Consider the following 20,064-nt stretch of genomic DNA (forward strand, 5'->3'; position numbering starts at 1 on the left):
TTTTCCACAGGATTGAAAATCAACGGCGAAGTGTAGTTATGGTCCCGGCTGATTAGAACAGATCAACACTATTGATTTCCTGTACACTTAGATCTCTCAAGCTACCTTATAGGATTTCATTACGACACGTTGGGTGGTGAAGGATGCTGGATTGTTTCTTTTTTCTCTTCTTTTTTTACTTCTGATGTCAATAGGTGGAAAACTTATGGGTAATAATTATTAATTCACATTGATTGGCTTCACTCAGTTCAATTGAGTGCTACAATTTAAACGCTTAGTACAATGTAATTAAAGGAAGTCAAGTTAATTACCATAATCCAGTGCTTTGGTTGTTTTGATTAGTCCATACTAGATTCACAAAAGAAATGTGTTTCAAAATGATCTCAAGTCAAGATCTTGCAAGATCTTGCTTTTAATGCCCTGATCAGTCCTGAAGATCCAAATCCATTTGAGTCAATTTCTACACACCCCAAGATTCCCCTCTGCCTCTGACGTATGATCCTTATGTTGGACAGCGCAAAAGTTAGTGCGTATTGCTCTCTGGAAATCACTGGCATAGTAGTATAGTAGGGTAAAAGTGCAAACAGTATTGGATTATCGATTTTTACACTCTGTGAAGCTTTTCTAAGAGGTAAACACAGACCATGTGTTGGGATAGCTATGACGCAGTTGCACACAAAATGATGACAGTTTGAGGCGGTATGCATTATGGATCGATTAGAAATACACATGAAAATGAATTTCGGGTAAAAACAAAATCCCTTTTAAGAGCTCCACTTAAAGACAGATTGGAATTTATGCCCGACCACCCATGCAAAAAGCACAACTCTCTCCTTTCTGTGAGCAACAAGCAATTTGTAGATAGATTTAGTTTGTACCCTAATTATACCCTCCTCATCCTGCTGTGTAATGTTAGGAGCAAAAGCGTTTGCCGTTAATGAGAGCATTTTCCAACCAACAAATATGTGTCTCGGTACAGGGAGCATCGTTTGCAGATTACAGAAGAGAAAAATAAAGTGAATTAGAAATTAATTTAAAACCAATCTCCAACAGAAACGTTCTCCTATTAGTTTTCATGTTGAGGAAAAAAGAGAAGAGGAAGATGAGAAGAACACAGGGGGAGGGATGGCAAAATAAATCTGCTGAGTTGTTGAATTCCGGCTAATCTCCACCACACCCTCTCTTTCATCCAAATGAAAGAGATAGATAGAAAAAGAGAGAGAGAAGGGATAAGAGAGATGGGTAAAGATGGGAGAGCAAAAGAAAGTGAGGGAAACGATAGAGCAATAGAGAGAGAGGGAGGATGCATTGGCGCCCTTATCGGTAAGCAGATGGCCCATTTGGCCGGGCTAGCAGTCTCGTGATGCCGCATCCTCAGATGCATGAAGAGCTCAAAGCTGCTGCAAGACTTCCTATTCTGCCGGAGGAGATCTGGCAGTGGCACCAGTCTTACACAGACTTCCTTCGACTTAAGCTTATGGATTTCCCCTCCGCCTCGCCTTGCTAAATTTAGGAAGCTCCAGTTTGTTGCTTTAATGAGGGGTGAATCCTAATGATGTCTTCAAATTGGACAATACATTCTGATTTCAGATTCAGATCTTAAGGATAACGAAGGAAAAAAAACAACAACAACCATGGACGTTATGGCTTTGGAAACATGATAACACAATCCATAATCAATAAACAATCGTTGAACAGAGGAATTCTCCATTAATGAATTGACAAGCACACGTTTTACTTCCCTGTGCCCCAAGCCATCGTACGGTTCACATCATTGACTTTGATTGACACATCAAACTGCTTTTCAGTTCATTGTTGACAACCAGTTAACCCTGTCCTGTCCTGCCCTGCGCTGCCCTGCCCTGCCCTGCCCTTTGTCCCCTTTGATTTAGCGGACTTGTCACACAAGCTTGCCATTTCGACGGCAACCCCGTTTGAAGAGCAACCGATCTGACATTTTCCGTTGCCTTTGGGACCATGTCCACAATGGTATCCCTCTGCCCCTGCTTCAACCTCTGAAAGGCCAAAGGACGGACGTTTATCGGTGAGAGTGGCGTGTCGTGAGTCTGCCCGAGGGGGAGCGGCCGCGAACCTGCTAACATTCGAGGCCCTGTGGGACCTCGGCAACAATCTGGCTCCTCACCTCTTCTCTCCCCCCTGCTCTCCCCTTCTCTCTCCCCCCAGCCAAAGTCAGCTTGCCACTGCCGAGTAGAGGACGAGACCTCAGTCTGTGGTGTATGTCCAAGAATAAACCACATGAGAAATAATATTGTGTATAATTATCTCATGAAAATAGGGAAAGGAAAGCACACTTATAGATTATCGAGAATCAAAGAGAATCTAATCTTCTTTTTTCATAATCATTTCACAAATTTCCCACAGCAATTAGGTTACTTATTGCTTTGTATTTTACCAATATAGCTTGGATGAAACAAAACTATTAGCCTATAACTATTGTTATTGTTCCTAGTGTTCTTATACAGTACAGTAGTTCACCAGTGAGTTTATTGAGTTTTTTTTATCACTGCAGTGAAGTTGTACCACTGTAAATGTGTGTTGCTCCCTATGCACTTCCAGTAGATAATATAATGTATAAATGATACATCTCTCAAGTCCCCTCACGAAAGATTTGTGCTCCAGATTCAAGTTGATTTGGCTGGGGCAGTGTTGTTCGCCCTTCTCCAGCATAGAGTCCCCAATTTGAGGGTTAGGTGGTGCAAGGGGGAGGAAGGTGTATTCAGACATGGTGTAGTGCCATTGCTTTGACCGCCCGATAAGGCCGGAGGGGTCCCAACAGACTAGGCTCAAGAGCCACAATAAAACCAGTGGACAGATGGAGCAAAAAAGAAAAAGAGAGAGAGAAAGAGAGAGAGACTTCTTTGACCCATCTCTCCAAGTAAAACGTTGATCGAGTTGGCCATACAGTACAAGGTCATTTACCTTAAGAGCAAATCCAGTGTGTGGACACCGTATTTGTGGGCCTGTGTCTGAATGCATGACTGCACAGGATGTGTGTCTGTGTGTGTGTGTGTGTGTGTGTGTGTGTGTGTGTGTACAGCCAATGTACACCCAATACCATGTACATGTACAGCCAATATCAAGGAATCTCAAGAACATGCGATGGGATCAAAACAGCAGGACAGCCATTGGCACAGACCTCTCACCACACACACACACACACACACACACACACACACACACACACACACACACACACACACACACACACCATCTACTGTAGCGTACATACATGCACACATGCCTCCGGCCGTAACTATTATATGGCATAATCAAAAAACACTCTCACTCTTACTGTCTTACTCATAGAGCATCATCCCCTAACCAACCACCTCAGTGTCTTGGATAGTGAGTAATTCAGCATCCCTCCAGGTGAAAAAGGAGGCTCCATTAGCTAACCATATCACTCTGCATAATTTAAAACAACACTTTGCTCACATTCGTAGCACCATCAAACTAACATATCATTCTATACCAGTCATATCACCTCGGGCAATAGGCTATATACCTGTATGTAGCTGTATAATAATGTCAGAAAGAACACACCAACGTCACATTGCATAACAAATATACCATAGAAAATGTCATGTATAGCTCAGCTAACATAATCACACTGGTATTACTCACATGGCGTCAGAAATGGTGTTATGACACAATCGGCCCAGTAAAGGGCACAGGAAAGCGTGGGAGGAGTGAGTGAGTGAAATGAAATGGATTAGAAAGAGAGAGGCAGAGGAATAAGGGGGGGGGGAGATTTATGGAGGGAATGGATAGAAAGTGATGTGCATCGTAAGGGCAGAAAGAGAGAGGTATGGAGAGGGGGAGATGTGGCGAGGTACATATAAGACTCACAACTTTACATCAAGAGAAAGAAAGAAAGAAAGAAAGAAAGAAAGAACGACTAGCAGTACTTACAATATGGAGCATGAGATAGTCTCCGAGGCCGGGGGCGCTGTCAATCCGGACCAGGATCCCGTCCTTGAGTGAGGTGCTGAACCCGACAGTCAGGCGATCGGTACGAGTGCTGGGCCTCTCATTGGCCGGCCACTTAAATGTGATGAGGCCTCCACCTTTCCCAAAGATATACGTTGTCCCAGCTGAGGAGAGAACAGACAGACTATGAGTGACGATAGTAGGCGACAATTTACTGTAAAGACAGTAGTCGTAGTAGTAGAGTAGGCGAATCAATGGGGTATACATGTAGATCCATGTGAGTTCAATATCTCGCCAAAATACCCACTGATTTACTGATTGATTGATTGATTGATTGATTGATTGATAGATTGATGTGTTGATCCTTGGTGTTGGTTGTGTATGCATATGCTGAAGAAATAAAACAACAAAATGTCACTCATAGCTTAATGCTATTTGGTTTGAGGATTTTTCCATCAAGAATAATCATTCTCTCCCTTTCTCTCTCACACACACATACAGACGCACACATGCACATGAACATCATAATCATCATCATCATCATCATCAAATAACAACGATCTGAGATGTACAAAACTAAATTACTACATGGCGAAGTGGCGAAAAAAAACACTGTTCATTTTGATTAGCAGTGGCTAAACCATTTCTCCTCTGTGCCCTCCAGCCATGTATCCAGCCATCGCCACGATGACACACACAAAAAGCTATGTTCTGTAACTTTGCAAAAACTCCATTAAAATGTCTTTCTAAAGTTTTTGTCACCAAGTAGGCCAAAGACTTTGAAAACAACCCAGGCATTTTTAAGTCGTCTGCAACCTCACCTGATCCTTGTAAGTCTCATAAGGGGTTTAGCATGAGTAATGCTCACACCTGGGTCAGAAAAGTCATAATTCACCATCTGATATTCTCAATCCCAGCACCAGGGGAAAAACTCTGACCTATAGAAGTTTAAATATAACTCCTTCCTGGGATTAACAGTAAAGATTTTGACAAATTAATTCAACAATTCTAATGTATTATACATGAATCTGGGAGATCCCCTGGGGGACACATTGGAGTGAAAATTGAGCGATACTCCTTCAGATTTAATGTGGATAGAAGTGAATACACACATAGTCAGACTCCCATTTATTGTATTTCTGCTCTTATACTGTATGTCCTAAAGCAGTGAGGCAGTTGGTAGTCCCACTATGCATGCATATTTGAGTGTGTGTGTGTGTGTGTGTGTGTGTGTGTGTGTGTGTGTGTGTGTGTGTGTGTGTGTGTGTGTGTGTGTGTGTGCATGTGCACACACTATAAAGCAAACGGCCAGCTGGCTCTGTCATTTCCCCTCGAGTTCTGTGTCAAGTGGAACATCTGGCCTTCGGTTTGAACACGGCCACTAAAATCGCCTCGGCAACCTGCCGCTCTCCTCTCTTCCCTCTCTCACTCTACATTAAATCTGCCTTTCGGAATAGATCTGCATTTTCAGACATTCAGCTGTGAGCCATTCCAATAGTAACAATGCCATGAAATGTTCTGGACAGATGTGCCAACGTTCTGTTTTAAGAAGATCTCTTGATATATCTACCTATGACTGGGTTCAAGATTTGAAAAACAAAAGTGGTTGAATTCATCAGGGGATATAAGCACACACATAGTGAAAGCCATCCTCAGCCAACAATGCTGAGTGAGTTCAATGGTATTCTGGGTTTCACCATAATGGAATTTGGTGGCACTCTAATACTAAATAATGTAGCCCGAGCCCAAGCTCTGAGGGCGATGGTCCTCCCAGCACTGGGGTGAGAAGCTGTCTTCCTTCTCTAGCTGACAGCTCAGCGGCTAACAAACTAATTACAAGCGCTAATCATCACATTTTAATAGGGCTTGTTTTAGTGGCAAGAAAGCCCAGTCATAGCTTCAACAACACAATACTCTACGTTGGGCTGCTGCAGAGCAATAATAGTTAATTAATTAAGAAGGTCTTGGCTGGAGAAGTGCCCTTTCTTTGTGTGTTCAGACATGTGGAGTTAACACGAATAAAGAAATGTTTCCCAATTGCAAATTAAGTTAAGAGATGTGGCAGGGCAGCTGAAACTTTGCAGTGCAGATTTGAATTCAACTCATTGTAAGTCATTGAAGGAATGCTTGAATGAATGAATGAATGAATGGTCTTTATTGTCATTTATATAGTACAGGTACCATACAACGAAATTTGTGAGGAGGGGCTCCCCTGGTGCTAGGAAAAAAATACAAAAAACAAGAAGGGAAAAGAGCTGGTTTACATAAATAAAGGCTATATACACTATCCACTATACTATACTATACAAATAAAACACTGTGCTGTACTCTATGCTATGCTATAAATATCCTAACATTTCCTATCTCTGAACCTTATGTGCACGAGGGTTGTCAAATTGCACATAGTATTATTGCACATTCATTTAAAGTGTCGCAGTTTGCAGGTTTTAAATGTTCACAGTTTTGTTTCAGTATTGCACTTGATTACAATCTAGTAGCTGCCATCAAATTGTCTAGATTGTCCAGGGCCTAGAACCTAGGTCTTTGCTGTGTTCAGGGCCTGAATGGCCCTAGGGTAGAAGCTGAGCTTCAGTCTATTTGTCCTTGCGGACATGGTCCTGAACCGCCTGCCCGAGGGCAGCCGAACAAAGTGTTCGTTCCCAGGGTGGGATGGGTCTCTGGAGATCTTGGAGGCCTTCCTGAGGCAGCGTGTGTTGTACAGCTCTTCCAGAGAGGGGAGGGGGGCGCCGATGATCTTCTGGGCCGATCTCACGACTCTCTGTAGCGCTTTCCTCTCTGCGGCTGTGCAGCTGGAGAACCACATGCAGATGCAGTAGGTGAGGATGCTCTCCACTGTGCAGCGGTAGAAGGTCACAAGCAGCTCCTGTTTGAGGTGGTATTTCCTGAGGACTCTCAGGAAGTAGAGCCGCTGTTGTGCCTTCTTGATGATGGCTGCTGTGTTGGTCTTCCAGGACAGGTCATCCTGTATGTGCACCCCCAGGAATCGGAGGGTTGAGACTCTCTCCACTGCTTGAAGCAGCCTGTTTAGTGCAAGCAGATAAGTAAAGTGTTTTTTTACTCATTTAACTGAAGCTTAGCAAGGTGAGAGGTTCATTTTAGAGGTGGATCAGTGTTTCTCAAGTTCTGGTTGTTGTAGGCCTACATCATCAAATGAGGAGGATAATATAGTAGGATAGCAGTCCATTGCACAATTCAAGATGAGATTCAGTATTTATACCAACGATAGAGTGAGGCTGGATAGGCTAAATGGCTTGAAACACAGACCAACCAAGATGTATATACAAGATATATATACTAGATAAAATACCCTAAGCTCATCCAGTATCTGCTGGCAGTAAGAACATGGAATGATCACCTTTCATGAAAGGGCTTTCATCTCTGTCACACAGCACAGCCATTTTGTATCCTGCTACTCTGCAGAACGGCATGATAGGATTGGCCCGAGCCCAAGCTCTGAGGGCGATGGTCCTCCCAGCACTGGGGTGAGAAGCTGTCTTCCTTCTCTAGCTGACAGCTCAGCGGCTAACAAACTAATTACGAGCGCTAATCATCACATTTTAATAGGGCTTGTTTTAGTGGCAAGAAAGCCCAGTCATAGCTTCAACAACACAATACTCTACGTTGGGCTGCTGCAGACCAATAATAAATGTGAAGATGTCTACTATGATAATGGAATACAAAACTGAGGGCGACACAACATCAATTAAAACACACAAGTAATTACATACATGAACGGCATATTTTTTTTATTTGATAACAGGTATTTGCATAATAGCTTAATTTAAGTTTCAGTAACTTTTCCAATTAATGCAAACAGCAAAGTTGTTTTCAGAACACACTCACTGATGTAGACACACATTGAGTGCAAAAATGCACCTTCTTTGTGCATATTGATAACATTTATGCATTTTCTTCATAATATGTCTTCATAATGCATTCCACTTACGTGCGTAAGTAATGACTAATGTGATGGAACATTTTAAGCAGAAGAAATGTCCTTAACCTCTAAGAGGTACACAAAGGTGGCTTATTTACAAAGACGAAGCAGACGTGTGCACCTCTAATTGAATAATGCATTACAAAATCCTGACTTTAAAATGACTAATAGGGCTTGAAACCTGACAGGCATTCAAATGTAGACAGCACTCCATTTTAAGACACTGAGACATACTGTACAGCATTTCTATGAAATGCGGCAAACCTCATTAAATAGCTTTCTAAGTTCTGAATGTTATTCTTAGGTTAAAATATTCCATTAAGGATGTAATCTTAATCTTTTGATGGTTAAGTTTTACTTATGTTTAAAGTTAAGGACGTTAAGGACTTACTGCTTTGAAGTGAATTACTTGGACCCACAGCTAAAGATTTATTTTAGTCATCAAATCACAATAAGCACACGTGACTTCCCTACGGCCCCATCACTTACTATTTAAGTTGTAATGTATATGTATATTCCATCCCATATATACACGTTGCCTAGACCAAACTAAACTTGTTTTCTAGACTTAACTTTAGAGAATTGAATAATTGTGTAGGTGGTTAAGTAACACTACTGAAACACACCATCAAACAGGCATATGTGTTGGACAGAAATATCAAATTAGATATGTGTCCCCATACCTCAGCAGTCAAGATAATGTACATATTTGCAGCCCTAGGGCCTAGTTTGATAGATTGGACCATTCAGGAAGAGGAATAGAAGGTGTCAAAGAGTTGATTCTCTGAATCCCTTCCTATTCCTTTCTGGAACTCAGATGAACCTGTTCCCCACAGGGTGAGATGGGTGCATTTGTCCTCTGGTGGTTCAGATGAAATGATATTCTATATTTCTCAGAAGTTAAGTGTCAATAACACCCATTGCAAGGCGGCTCCACCTCATCCCCATGCAAGACGAGAGTGTGCGGTGGTTTCACTTTGATCGAGATCATATCAGATTTTCAGCCTTCTATACGGCACTCATCTCATATAGAATATAGATTATGAGGAATACACACTCACACACACACACACACACACACACACACACACACTCACACACACACACACACACACACACACACACACACACACACACACACCTCCTGTGCTCATACAGTCTCTAAAATGGAAAGCTTTAAGCAGTTCAAGATCCCCCAAGGGATGATCTTGAGAGGGGGGCCGAAGTATTGTGAGAGAGTCTAGGGGTTTGACTTCTATCAGCTGAGCAATTGGATTCCAGGTCTCCTTAGATAAGAGACTGATTGGAGTGGGAGTTTAGAGTAGATAGACAGAAAGAAAGAAAGAAAGAAAGAAAAAATAAGAGAATGTGTGTGTGCGAGAGAGAAATGCGACATAGCAACAAGCTTCCATTTCCAGTGCCTTCACAAGTCGGCCATGTTGAATTTATCAGCAGTTAATGTGATTAAACAAGGACTCATGCATGGAAATTAGGCCAATTTGAGAAATAGGCAAAATCAAAGGGAAACAAGAGGAGAACCGTAGGAAGATATAACGCAATAATGTAAGCACCCTGCACCCCACAGCACTGACAGTGGTACCAGTTGTTTCATCCAGGTTAATAAACCATGGATGGGGTCAATTGGAGTTTCAGTATCTTGGCATGAACATGGAGGTTAACTGTAACAATGCAAACTGATTACCTTTCCTCTATGGGTGGATTCAAATGAACATGAATATGAATCATCTTGCAGGCATTGATAGTGTACGACAGCTGTGTAAACCTTAACGTAAATGCAAACCATCTTGAATGATTTCTACTCTCCCTGTGCGCTTCTCATTCTCCATGCATTTACTACAGAGGTTGTGAGCCCCCGAGCAATTGGGGATGAGGAGGATGACGGGAGTGAGTTGGAAGGCGTAAGGAAATGCCAGGGCAATATCAGATGTGTCACCCGCACGCTGTAGCATCAGACAGTGAAAATGGGATAAACTAGGGGGGAGGCTGAGAGCAGAGATGGTATTTTGATAGAGCCTGCTTCGCATACGCCACCTCTAGACCTCCAAAGAACATTATTTTCAATGAAACATGGTGGTTAGGGTGGCATAGCGACTGAGCAGGAGAGAGAGATGACTCACCCATACATACCCCGTCATCAAAATGCTTCATTATGTATTATGTAGATTAACTACTGTAGTCATGCATCATAAGTTGACCAGATGGCAACATTTCGGAGCCATTGTATGTTCATAGGGTTCCGATTGCTGTATTTGAAGTCATGTACAGTATGTCATATGTTTATGTATATCATGATTGGCCACAGACAACCAGATAATCCTGTTTTTTTCGCAACAAACATTAGTGAAAAATAAGAATATGTTGCGGCCATTCAATTACATATTGCCTTTCAGTTACACTCAATACTTTCTTATTCTCACTGCTGACGGAGAGGGAAGAAATTAATGAGAGTCCTTCAACATCCATGCATTGAAGGGAAGTTGATTATCAGACTTTGCAGTGGGAGAAAGTGCAGAGAGAGATATGATTTTATATAGAGCAGACATTCAAAACTTGTCTGTGTGGCCTTGATGGATTCAGACCACAAAATCATGTCTTCAAGACGGGAGATATTCTCCATCTACAAAGAACGAAGTTGTGGTAATTGCTTCTATCCATCTACTATTCATCACAGACGCTTTGACATCCACTATAATGTTCTATTCAGATCCTAAAGAGACATTGACATTCAACATATCCCAACTATACAACATCAAAACCAAAGCATGTATATAATATGTGGCATGAAATAAGCGAATGCTGCAGGCACAAAAGACAATGAATCATACTCCTCATTATCAAAATCAAGCCAGATACTGTTAGTAGAGAACTGCGCTAGTCTCTCACATGGCAGGGTCAGCTGGGTACTATTCTCATTGTTTACAAATTGTTGAGTCCAACAGCTTGCCTTGCCATCTGCACAAAATGGCTGCGAGGACTAGGGGGAGCTGAGGGAGGCTGGCGTGATAGCTAGGGCTACAGCGCACTGTGCCTTTTCAGTGGGTTCTCACTGCAGGCAGGGCAGCCCCGGGATGGCATAACTGCTGCTGTCATGGTTTCCATGTCTAATCGACAATAGGTGGCTTCAAATGGGCCGTGGCGTCCATTTTAGAGGCAGTTGTAACCGGTTTCCTCAGCACAAGGGATACTGTCAGCAGTTCATCACACAGGGAGTGCAGTGTTGGATTTACTGATGGTGGCTGAGGTAAAGTTATTCTCATAGGATACGCGTATAGAGTATTGATACACACAGGGAGAATGTGGGGCACACGTATGTGTCAGTCAACCTTCCGAATTACCAAGGAGAAAGCAATCAGAGCATCTATGAAGAGTCCTGTTCAATGCAGGAGAGAGTGACCACAGAGAATCGAGATTGCGGGAATATAAAGTTGAGAAGCCTCTCACTAGGCGCTGTCCTCTCACTGTTGGTTGGAGCGCAGTGACACCGCCAGAGCAGTTTGGGATAATTAACGGAGCGCCGTGGGTTCAATCTCATCTCTGCGGAAACAAGAGTGACAGGGAAGGTCGGCATTCCAAGGTGAAGTTAGATGCTCTTCCCGATTCAGAGGGAGCCGTCAAATGGAAAATGATTTTCCAATAAAGATGTGTGTGTGTGTGTGTGTGTGGGGGGGGGGGGTGGAGAGGGGGGTGGAGAGCAGAGATACAGTAGGCTACACAGTATGAACTGGTGAACTTGCTCACGCCACACAGGTACCAGTATCTGACAGAAAAGAGGCTTTCATGGTGGGAATTGGGCACTCTGACCACTGTCAAGGGCAGTTAGAGTGAGAGAGAGGGAGATAAATAATTGTGTGACAAATGAAGAGACGCTTCCTTTAGTATCTGTAGTATCAAGAGAGATACGGTGAGTTATTTATTTGAGTGTCTTTTTTTAAGCATCCTTTTTTCTCCCGTTCATTACTGAATTCTGTATCTTGAGGAGGCTGATGAAGGCAGACATCAGAGGACAGGCTCATTGTAATGCATGGAACGGAATGAGGAATGCAATTCAGTATAATATCAAACACTAAGTCTATCTGCACAGTGCACACTGATATACAACAATTTCTGGACCTCAATCAAAAAGTGAGCAACCGATGGACGATACCAAAATAGATGATCTATTGACAGAATCTGCATGAGGCTGACTGTTCAATGGCATATCAAACATTCCTTTTGTAGCAAGCATTTCATATAAGAGTTTACATTGAAAATAAACTGATTACTGTGTAAGTTATTGTTTTGTATAATACATTATTAACCCGACGCCATGGTATTGAGCCATCGTCTTTTGACCTTAAGTGAAACTATTACACTACAGTTTATATTAACCATGTTAGGCCATTTCCGGTTTTTAATGTCTGGCAGACATACTAATTAATTGCTCTCCTTTTAAAATATGTGCCTCCTCCATTTTTATGGCGAAGCTATGGTATTACATTTGTATTAATTATCCAGCATATATACACCAAGCATATCTACTGCACCATTAGGCCATTTAATCGGAATACCAATTTCAAGTTTGTATTTTTCAGACACCCGATCCGTAATATAGTGCACTTATCTTAGTGTGGTTTTAATCCAGATGAACTCGAGAAATGTTCCAGGTCCGTAATACGACCCCTCATACCTCTATTCCACCAACCACCACCTGGTGATAGTGACGGTTCGCAGTTAGTTCAACTTGTGAACCTTCTATGAACCGGTTTGCTTTGCCTCGGGCTAGAGAGCCACGTCATTACATCACTGTATATGATTGGTCCAACATATTTGTCCTGCTCATCGTGATTGCTATGGATGGCAATTACGTTCAAGAAGAAAGGTAATTACCTAACATGTTTTAATTATAACTAATACTGAACATGAGATGTTAATGTTAGCTATAAGCTAGCTTGCTATCCCCTGAAGTAAGTGGTTCTTGGTTCTAGACCAGCCAGGTGTTGGTGCCACTGTGGAACTAGTTTTTTGGCCGAAAGCCGGATCTTTTGCTGTCGAAGTGTAATGAACTGGTTCATTATCAGGCACCAGCTTCGAACAGGCCCTCAAATTGCCTTGGTGGAAAAAGGGCATCAGAGATGAAGAATGTGGGCTCAATGTACACTGATACTTTTGGCCTACATTTGCGATACCTTCGTCTTACAGTACTTGGATACTTTGTTTCCAACCCATTCATTTCTAACCCCTTAATGTTATTGTTTGATCTGATTTGAATAGCTAACATTTCAACGGCCTATTCAATATTCTAATTCAACTTGAATCTAATTAAAAGATTTTTAAGAGAGAAATTGTCCCAACATTCTTCCTCAAGTAAAGTTGGAGGAACTTGAAAGTTTTAAGTATATTGCTTCTTTGTTCCGTATATCTTTTGGTGAGTCGAGAATTCCTCCATCATGTGTAACTCATTTTGTAAAAAAAACGTGGTAGTGTTTCTATGTTCAGGTTCAGTCCCTGTTCTCCATCCAGTTTGCTTTGCTTTTTTTAGATTGTTTCTAAACCCTCCCCAGATCATACAGTATCATAACTGTGCATGGATTAATGTGGGCCACATTGAAAAAAAGTGACCCCTCTCACCGTTCTCAGAAAGGTGAGTTTAGCAAGTGGAGCACAGAAAAACTAACACTTGAGAATCAAGAAGTAATCCTGTTCCTGTTTTTTTAGCTTAGAATACGTACAGTCACTTAAAACCACTCAAGCCCAATTTTCCTCCCAAGGAGAACTCCAATGGATCTCCAATGGAATGGTGTGATTAGAATGCTAGCCAGGCAAAGCATATCTGTGTGACACTGATCCCACGATAATTGGCCATTGCTTCCACTTTTATGTCTGTGTTCTCTGCATGTGATGTAATAATGCTATATCAAGACAAATCACATAATTTAGCATGGGACATTTTGTACGAGGTAGATCTGTTCTTTAGAACAGAGGGTTTCTCCCCCTCCTCTCCAAAGTTGATCCATATTAGAAAGGCTGATTTAACATTAAACCGGTGGAAATGGACATGTGTTTCGATGGTATTAGAAGGAATACATGATAGCTCATACTGTGATAATTACAGAGAGGTGCTGTAATTAGTTTCTGTGGGAACAATCTGTTTGAATTTATTTGTCTATAAGTCAAGTGATTCTTTGAAACATTCTCAAGATTTAGCAAAAGAAAAAAGAAAAATCTAAACTCTTGAAAAAATCTTTCTTTTTTACTTTAATATGTCCATGGCAGTAAGGAGACGGATTTTAGGCTTAATGTAATCTGTTTTATCTGGAGTGTCACACTTATCGTTGTATCCTGGCCTTTTTCTTTAATGTACCATAAATCTATTATGTTAGGGGCCCTGCATGTAGAGTTGGGACTCAAATAGACAACACACACACACGCACATACACACACACACACACACACACACACACACACACACACACACACAGTGTCTCCTCTTCCCGCATACATTGTCATGACAGCTGTATCTGCTGCCACTGGTTGGTGTAGAAAGTGTCTGTTTGTACTCAGATTTGATGGTCTCTGGTCAGACAGAAGTAACCAGCCTGACTCTCTCTCTCCCTCACCTTCTCTCTCTCTCTCTCCTCAAACTGTCACCCAGTGTGAAAGGGTGAGTTGCATTCTTCCTCTTATCTTTCAGCATTCTCATTCAATCTCATATTCAATGTGACAAGCCGAGCCATGTCTGGAACATATCAGATGTCACACTTCTGAGAGCTCTGGGTAACGTGAAGGTATGAGACATGGATGACACAGAAAGAGGAACAGGTCCACTGAGTCATCGGTCCTAGAGTTGCAAGACGCTGTTAGGTTGAATGTTCAAACCTCACATTCCAAACTGCTACTGACTAGTGTGATGATGAAATCAGTATGCAGTATCCTAGCACTGCCTCTGCAGAATAAGTAAATGGGACAGTGCGTGTGTGTGTGTGTGTGTGTGTGTGTGTGTGTGTGTGTGTGTGTGTATGTGAAAGAGAGAGAGAAGATGAGAAGAAAAACAAAGGAGAGATTTAGAGAAAGTGAAAGATAAAGAGATAGAGAACCAGGGAAAGAGAGAACAGAGGCTGAGATAATACAATGGGGATAGTAATCCCTCTACAGTGTGAGTCACTGAGCCCCCCCCCCCATCTCCTCCTCCTTCCTTCCCTCCCCCTCTTTCTTTCTCTAACTCTCTCCTCCTTCCCTTTTGTTTTTGGGCTTAGTGTTGCGGACCAGAGGGTCTGTATGAATCCATCTGATGTGTATCGCTTTGACCAGAGATGCAGTTTCTCTCTCCTACCTCATGTTAAGCCCTGTGTCTGAGAGATGGCGTTCCCTGTTGAACAAACTTATGTTTTAGGACGTGTTCAAAAGCAAGGACTGTGTGATCATCTAGCCTAATTATGTGTAGTTAATGTGTTTTTAACAAGTCGATGTTCTATCAGCATGTTGTGATGTGTTAACACTAGGAGCGCCGCGGAATTTGAATTTGTTTTGTACTCACTGGTGCTGTTTAACACCTCACGGCTGTTTAACACCTCACGGTTTAACACCTCACGGCTTTCCTAAATTCCTAGTGTTAAAGGACCTTCGCCTGTACAGTGTTGTGGAAAACGAAGGGTTCTGCCGAATGCTGCTAACACTGGAACCACGTTATGAAATACCAGTTAACACAGATATCGTGAATCGTTGATGAATTGTCTTACAATGTATAGATTATCGCAGAATCGGTGTACCGCGATACTATCAGTATGGGGGGCAAAATATTGTCCGGTATCGATACGTGAGTTACCATGCGATTCCCACCCCTAACACACACATACACACACACACACACACACACACACACACACACACACACAGACACACAAGTATTGAATACTTTATGCCAAGCACAGAGAGGAGGGAAAGAGTGAAAGAGAGCGAGTATATAGAGGGAGAGAGCGTAGGGCAGACGAAAATGCTGTGTGTGAGGTCCTGATAGCTCTGGTCTTTGTGTTTGGCCACTGCTCTCTTGAACAACAACGACTCCACTGCCGCAGTGAATGAACACACCTGCGTGAGTGTGTGTGTGTGTGTGTGTGTACATTATGTGTGTGTGGGTGTACTTGGTTGTGTGTGTGTGTGAGATGTACTATAGTGCGAGACTCTCCTATCCTTCTTTCTCTGTCTTTCTCTCTGTATTTCTCTCTCTCTCTTTTAACCTCACTCTTTAAACCCCTCTCCCTTTGAAGATGTACTTAGAAGAAACGGATGAGAAATTAAAGAATGGATGGATGGCAGCTCGCAATGGCACATAAAAGAGAAAAAAAACAGAGTTTTGTACAAGCAATTCTTCTGGGTGAGGTGGGGGGGGGGGGGGGGGGACTGCAGGCGATGATTTCAACTGTGAATAAAACACGACTATGTCAGATGCCAACTAACAAACAAACAAACAAACAAACAAACACATGCAAAATGGCTGGGACGCCTTCTTGCTTATGGTAGCCAGCCTACACCAAAACAGACAGGTTGGGATTTAAGTGGGTCTTTGTACTGTAAAACAGCACTTGGGAGATTGCGGACAAATTCTAAGCACTTCTATGTGTGTCCAAAGACTACTGAAAAGAAAGAACAACACTTTACAAGGTCATCTTTTCTTTAAGTCTTGAACGGCAAAAAGGCTGGTAAATAGGTCCTGCTGCAGTGGATGTGTGTGTGTGTGTGTGTGTATGTGTGTGTGTGTGTGTGTGTGTGTGTGCGCGTGTGTGTGCGTGTGTGTGTGTGTGCGTGTGTGTGTGTGTGTGTGTGTGTGTGTGTGTGTGCGTGTGTGTGTGTGTGTGTTGTCTATTTGAGTCCCATGGTGCTTGAAAATTTGTCCGTGTGCACTGTGACTGTGGCAGGGCTGATTACACACCTGGTTGGTCATGTTTTGTGTGTGTGTGTGTGTGTGTGTGTGTGTGTGTGTGCAAAGGGGGGGGGTTGATTTTACACCTGGTTGGTCTTGTCTGTAGAAGTCTGGTACCCTAACATGACAGACATGACCTGACGCTGCCAGAGCCAAGATAAATTAGGTGGGACAAGTCAGGCATGGTCACTCTCATATTAATGCTGCTTGATAGGTACTCGACTGGCTGGGTAACACAGAACATGGCTCCACATTACTGGCAAATCAACCATGGACACACACCTTTGGGGTGAATACATCTGAGTTGAGAAGTATCAAAGTGGGGGAGAATTATGAGTAATTACTTGTTTTCATTAAGTTTCATACCCTCATAGTGCCGAAAAAAGTGACCGAACCCCTAACAGTATCTGTCGCGACCAAAAATATATGCATTGCATAATCGAGTGAAAGCACTGGAGCAGGACATAGCATTTACCCAGACACGTTGGGAGATGGATTGTGTAACTAAATTATACATCTCTCTGTAATGGCTTTCAATGACAAGTAATATAATAGGTCTATTTGACTCCTTATTAGGTAGATGGTGGAATTCATGTTACTCCCAGAGCCGCCTTTCAAGTTCTAATGATAAAGGTTCAAACCAAGAAAAGTTCCAGACTCTACAACACAGTACAGAGCCTCCAATGGATTCATGATGAACCAGTGAAGCATTGTTTTGTTTTCTATTGCTTTGTGTCTGCTCATAGAACAGACCTACAGTTGCAGACCACCTAAGGCATAGAGATTATGTTAATTAGGAAAACAAGTACATGCACAAACACACAAACATGCACACACACACACTCACACACACACACACACACACACACACACACACACACACACACACACTCACACTCACACTAACACTCACACTCACACTCACACTCACACTCACACTCACACTCTCACACACACACACACTCACACACTCACACACACACACACACACACACACACACACACACACTTACACTGATTGCCTTGTCTTCCGCTGCTATTTGGTTAGTCTGTGGGGGGTACCAATCCCACCAATAACTAAAGCAGCCAAGTGTAATGATGTCATTACAATGAGACGTAATGAGAGAGAGGGAGAGGGGAAGACTGCAGGAATGAAGCATGGGTCTTCCTAACACTATACACATTTATGTTGAGAAACCACATTTATTCAATTCACTTGGATTTATGACATCATCAGTCATCTGGCCCACCTGAACTAAATAAGTCAGTTATGGGTGTGCCTCTCCATCCATCTCCTATTGCTGTGTGTGTGTGTGTGTGTGTGTGTGTGTGTGTGTGTGTGTGTGTGTGTGTGTGTGTGTGTGTGTGTGTGTGTGTGCGTGCGTGTGTGTGTGTGTGTGTGTGTGTGCGGTGCATTTGCAGCAAAAACTAATAATTCCTCACAGTATGTGACTGCATCATGGTCCCTCTCAGAGAGGGAGAGTGGGAGGGAGCGAGTGACAGTAACACTGGTAGGTAAAGGAACAGGCAAGGTGAATGGCGGTAAGAAAGAGGAGAGAAGGAAAACAGTGAGAGAGTGCATGAGTGAAAAGAAGAGAAAGAAAGAGAGAGAGTGGGAGATCCAAAATTATGTTTTGCTTCACTCACAAAGACCTTCACCTGCAATTCCGCAGACTTCACGGTTTCTACGCGCGAGCACACACACACACACACACACACACACACACACACACACACACACACACACACACACACAAACACACTTTACAAATTCAAGAGTCAGACCCTGATGTGCTGGTACAATGATGAAGGCTTCAACCTCAAACAAGGACAAGGCCATGCATCATAGAGCATAAAATGATTTCGGGTATTTCAAAAGGAAATGTAAAAATACACCAAAACAATATCTGTGTGGTTCAGTTGACACTGCAGCCCACTCAGCTGTGAACAGTTCAACTGTCGATATGATCTGTGTGTCTGGCTAAAAACAAAGACGCTGCTCGCTAAGACCCAGGATATTGCGGCGAGAGGGAGGACCCTCATAAGATAAAAGAGAGAGGAGAAAAAGCCAGAAGTATATGAACTGCATATACTGTACCTAGAAATAAATAAAAACAGAATTTCATGAACAAAGAATGTGTTAAGCTGTAGATAAGCTCAGTATGAAATGAGGAAGCACATCAAACAGCTGAACAAAGCACAAGGCATGATGGACTCCTTTGTCCATAACGTCCATTGTGCTAATCAATGCAGCCAGGCTTTTCTTTCACCTAGCCTAGCAAACACCTCTGCATCCCTGCGCAGATCAATGTGGAGCCGACCAGAGTCATACAGGGAGCCTAATAGAACCCGTTTAGATCCAGTATTTACAGGTTTTTCCAGAGACATCATCGTTATCGGGTGATTTTCTGCATGAGCGAATGAAAAGTTTTTATAGAGCCCAGCTGATAAAAGCTCAATGGAGCTTATCTGTGTGGGACGCATGCAAGTCGGACCTGACTAAAGCCACATCAGCTTCTCCCACTCCATGCCATGGGACTGTAAACGAGGGGCAGCTGAAGTATCCTAATACACTGTACCATTAGATCAATGGCAAACGACTAAGAGTTTTTTTTTGTGTATGTCAGCTTTATAATATGTTTTGGGCGAAGCCCATAGATCTATTGCTAAAGGAACAGCTCATGGGTATCTGGATAAACTAGTAAGCTAATGCAGTGGTTTTGGTTTTCTGAACTACACATGTGCAATGATGAATCTTTCCTGAGACCTGGAGACTTGTGTTAGCTGGGTTTAGCTCAGTGGTCACTGTCTTGAGGCACACAGACAATCTAGGTTTGATATCCAGATGGGCAGAAGAACACAACCTGTATTATATATTCCAGTTGCATTTACAGATTGAACGAAATATAGACAAGTTTTTGAAAATGAAAGCAAAGGACACATGATATGGCTGGCTCTGCCATTTTATCCCATTGGGAGTTACGCTGTTGGCTGTCACTAATTTGACCTGTCACAGTCGACATCTTTGCTGACAAGGAAAGGTAACGCTTTGGCCTGAGTACCTCGGGTTATTAGAATCCATTTAACAGCTTCACAGTTTCGAAGAAATGTTAATATGTGACTACTGCTCCTTTGAAGTGAAAAGGTGAGTTATTTTATCTACCATAGAAATATGTTGAAAATGTAAGATGAAAGAAAGATCTCTCACTGTGCCTGCCATCAGTCTGACTCTCCTGAG

The 20,064-nt window shown here is 42.5% G+C and overlaps 1 protein-coding gene across 2 annotated transcripts in view; it reads right to left on the reverse strand.

The window, feature by feature from the left end:
• The window catches only part of nrxn3a (neurexin 3a), a gene marked incomplete at both ends in the record, with an annotated part of 298,178 nt that overhangs the window by 67,874 nt on the left and 210,240 nt on the right, over positions 1–20,064 (reverse strand). For both annotated transcript variants that reach the window (XM_080548147.1, XM_080548148.1), the window contains one exon: positions 3,934–4,115. In XM_080548147.1, coding sequence (XP_080404273.1) covers positions 3,934–4,115 — 182 coding nt within the window. The remainder of the gene's footprint in view (positions 1–3,933; positions 4,116–20,064) is intronic.

The sequence above is a fragment of the Nansenia antarctica genome, assembly GCF_963989245.1.
Source record: "Nansenia antarctica genome assembly, chromosome: 1".
NCBI lineage: Eukaryota > Metazoa > Chordata > Actinopteri > Argentiniformes > Microstomatidae > Nansenia > Nansenia antarctica.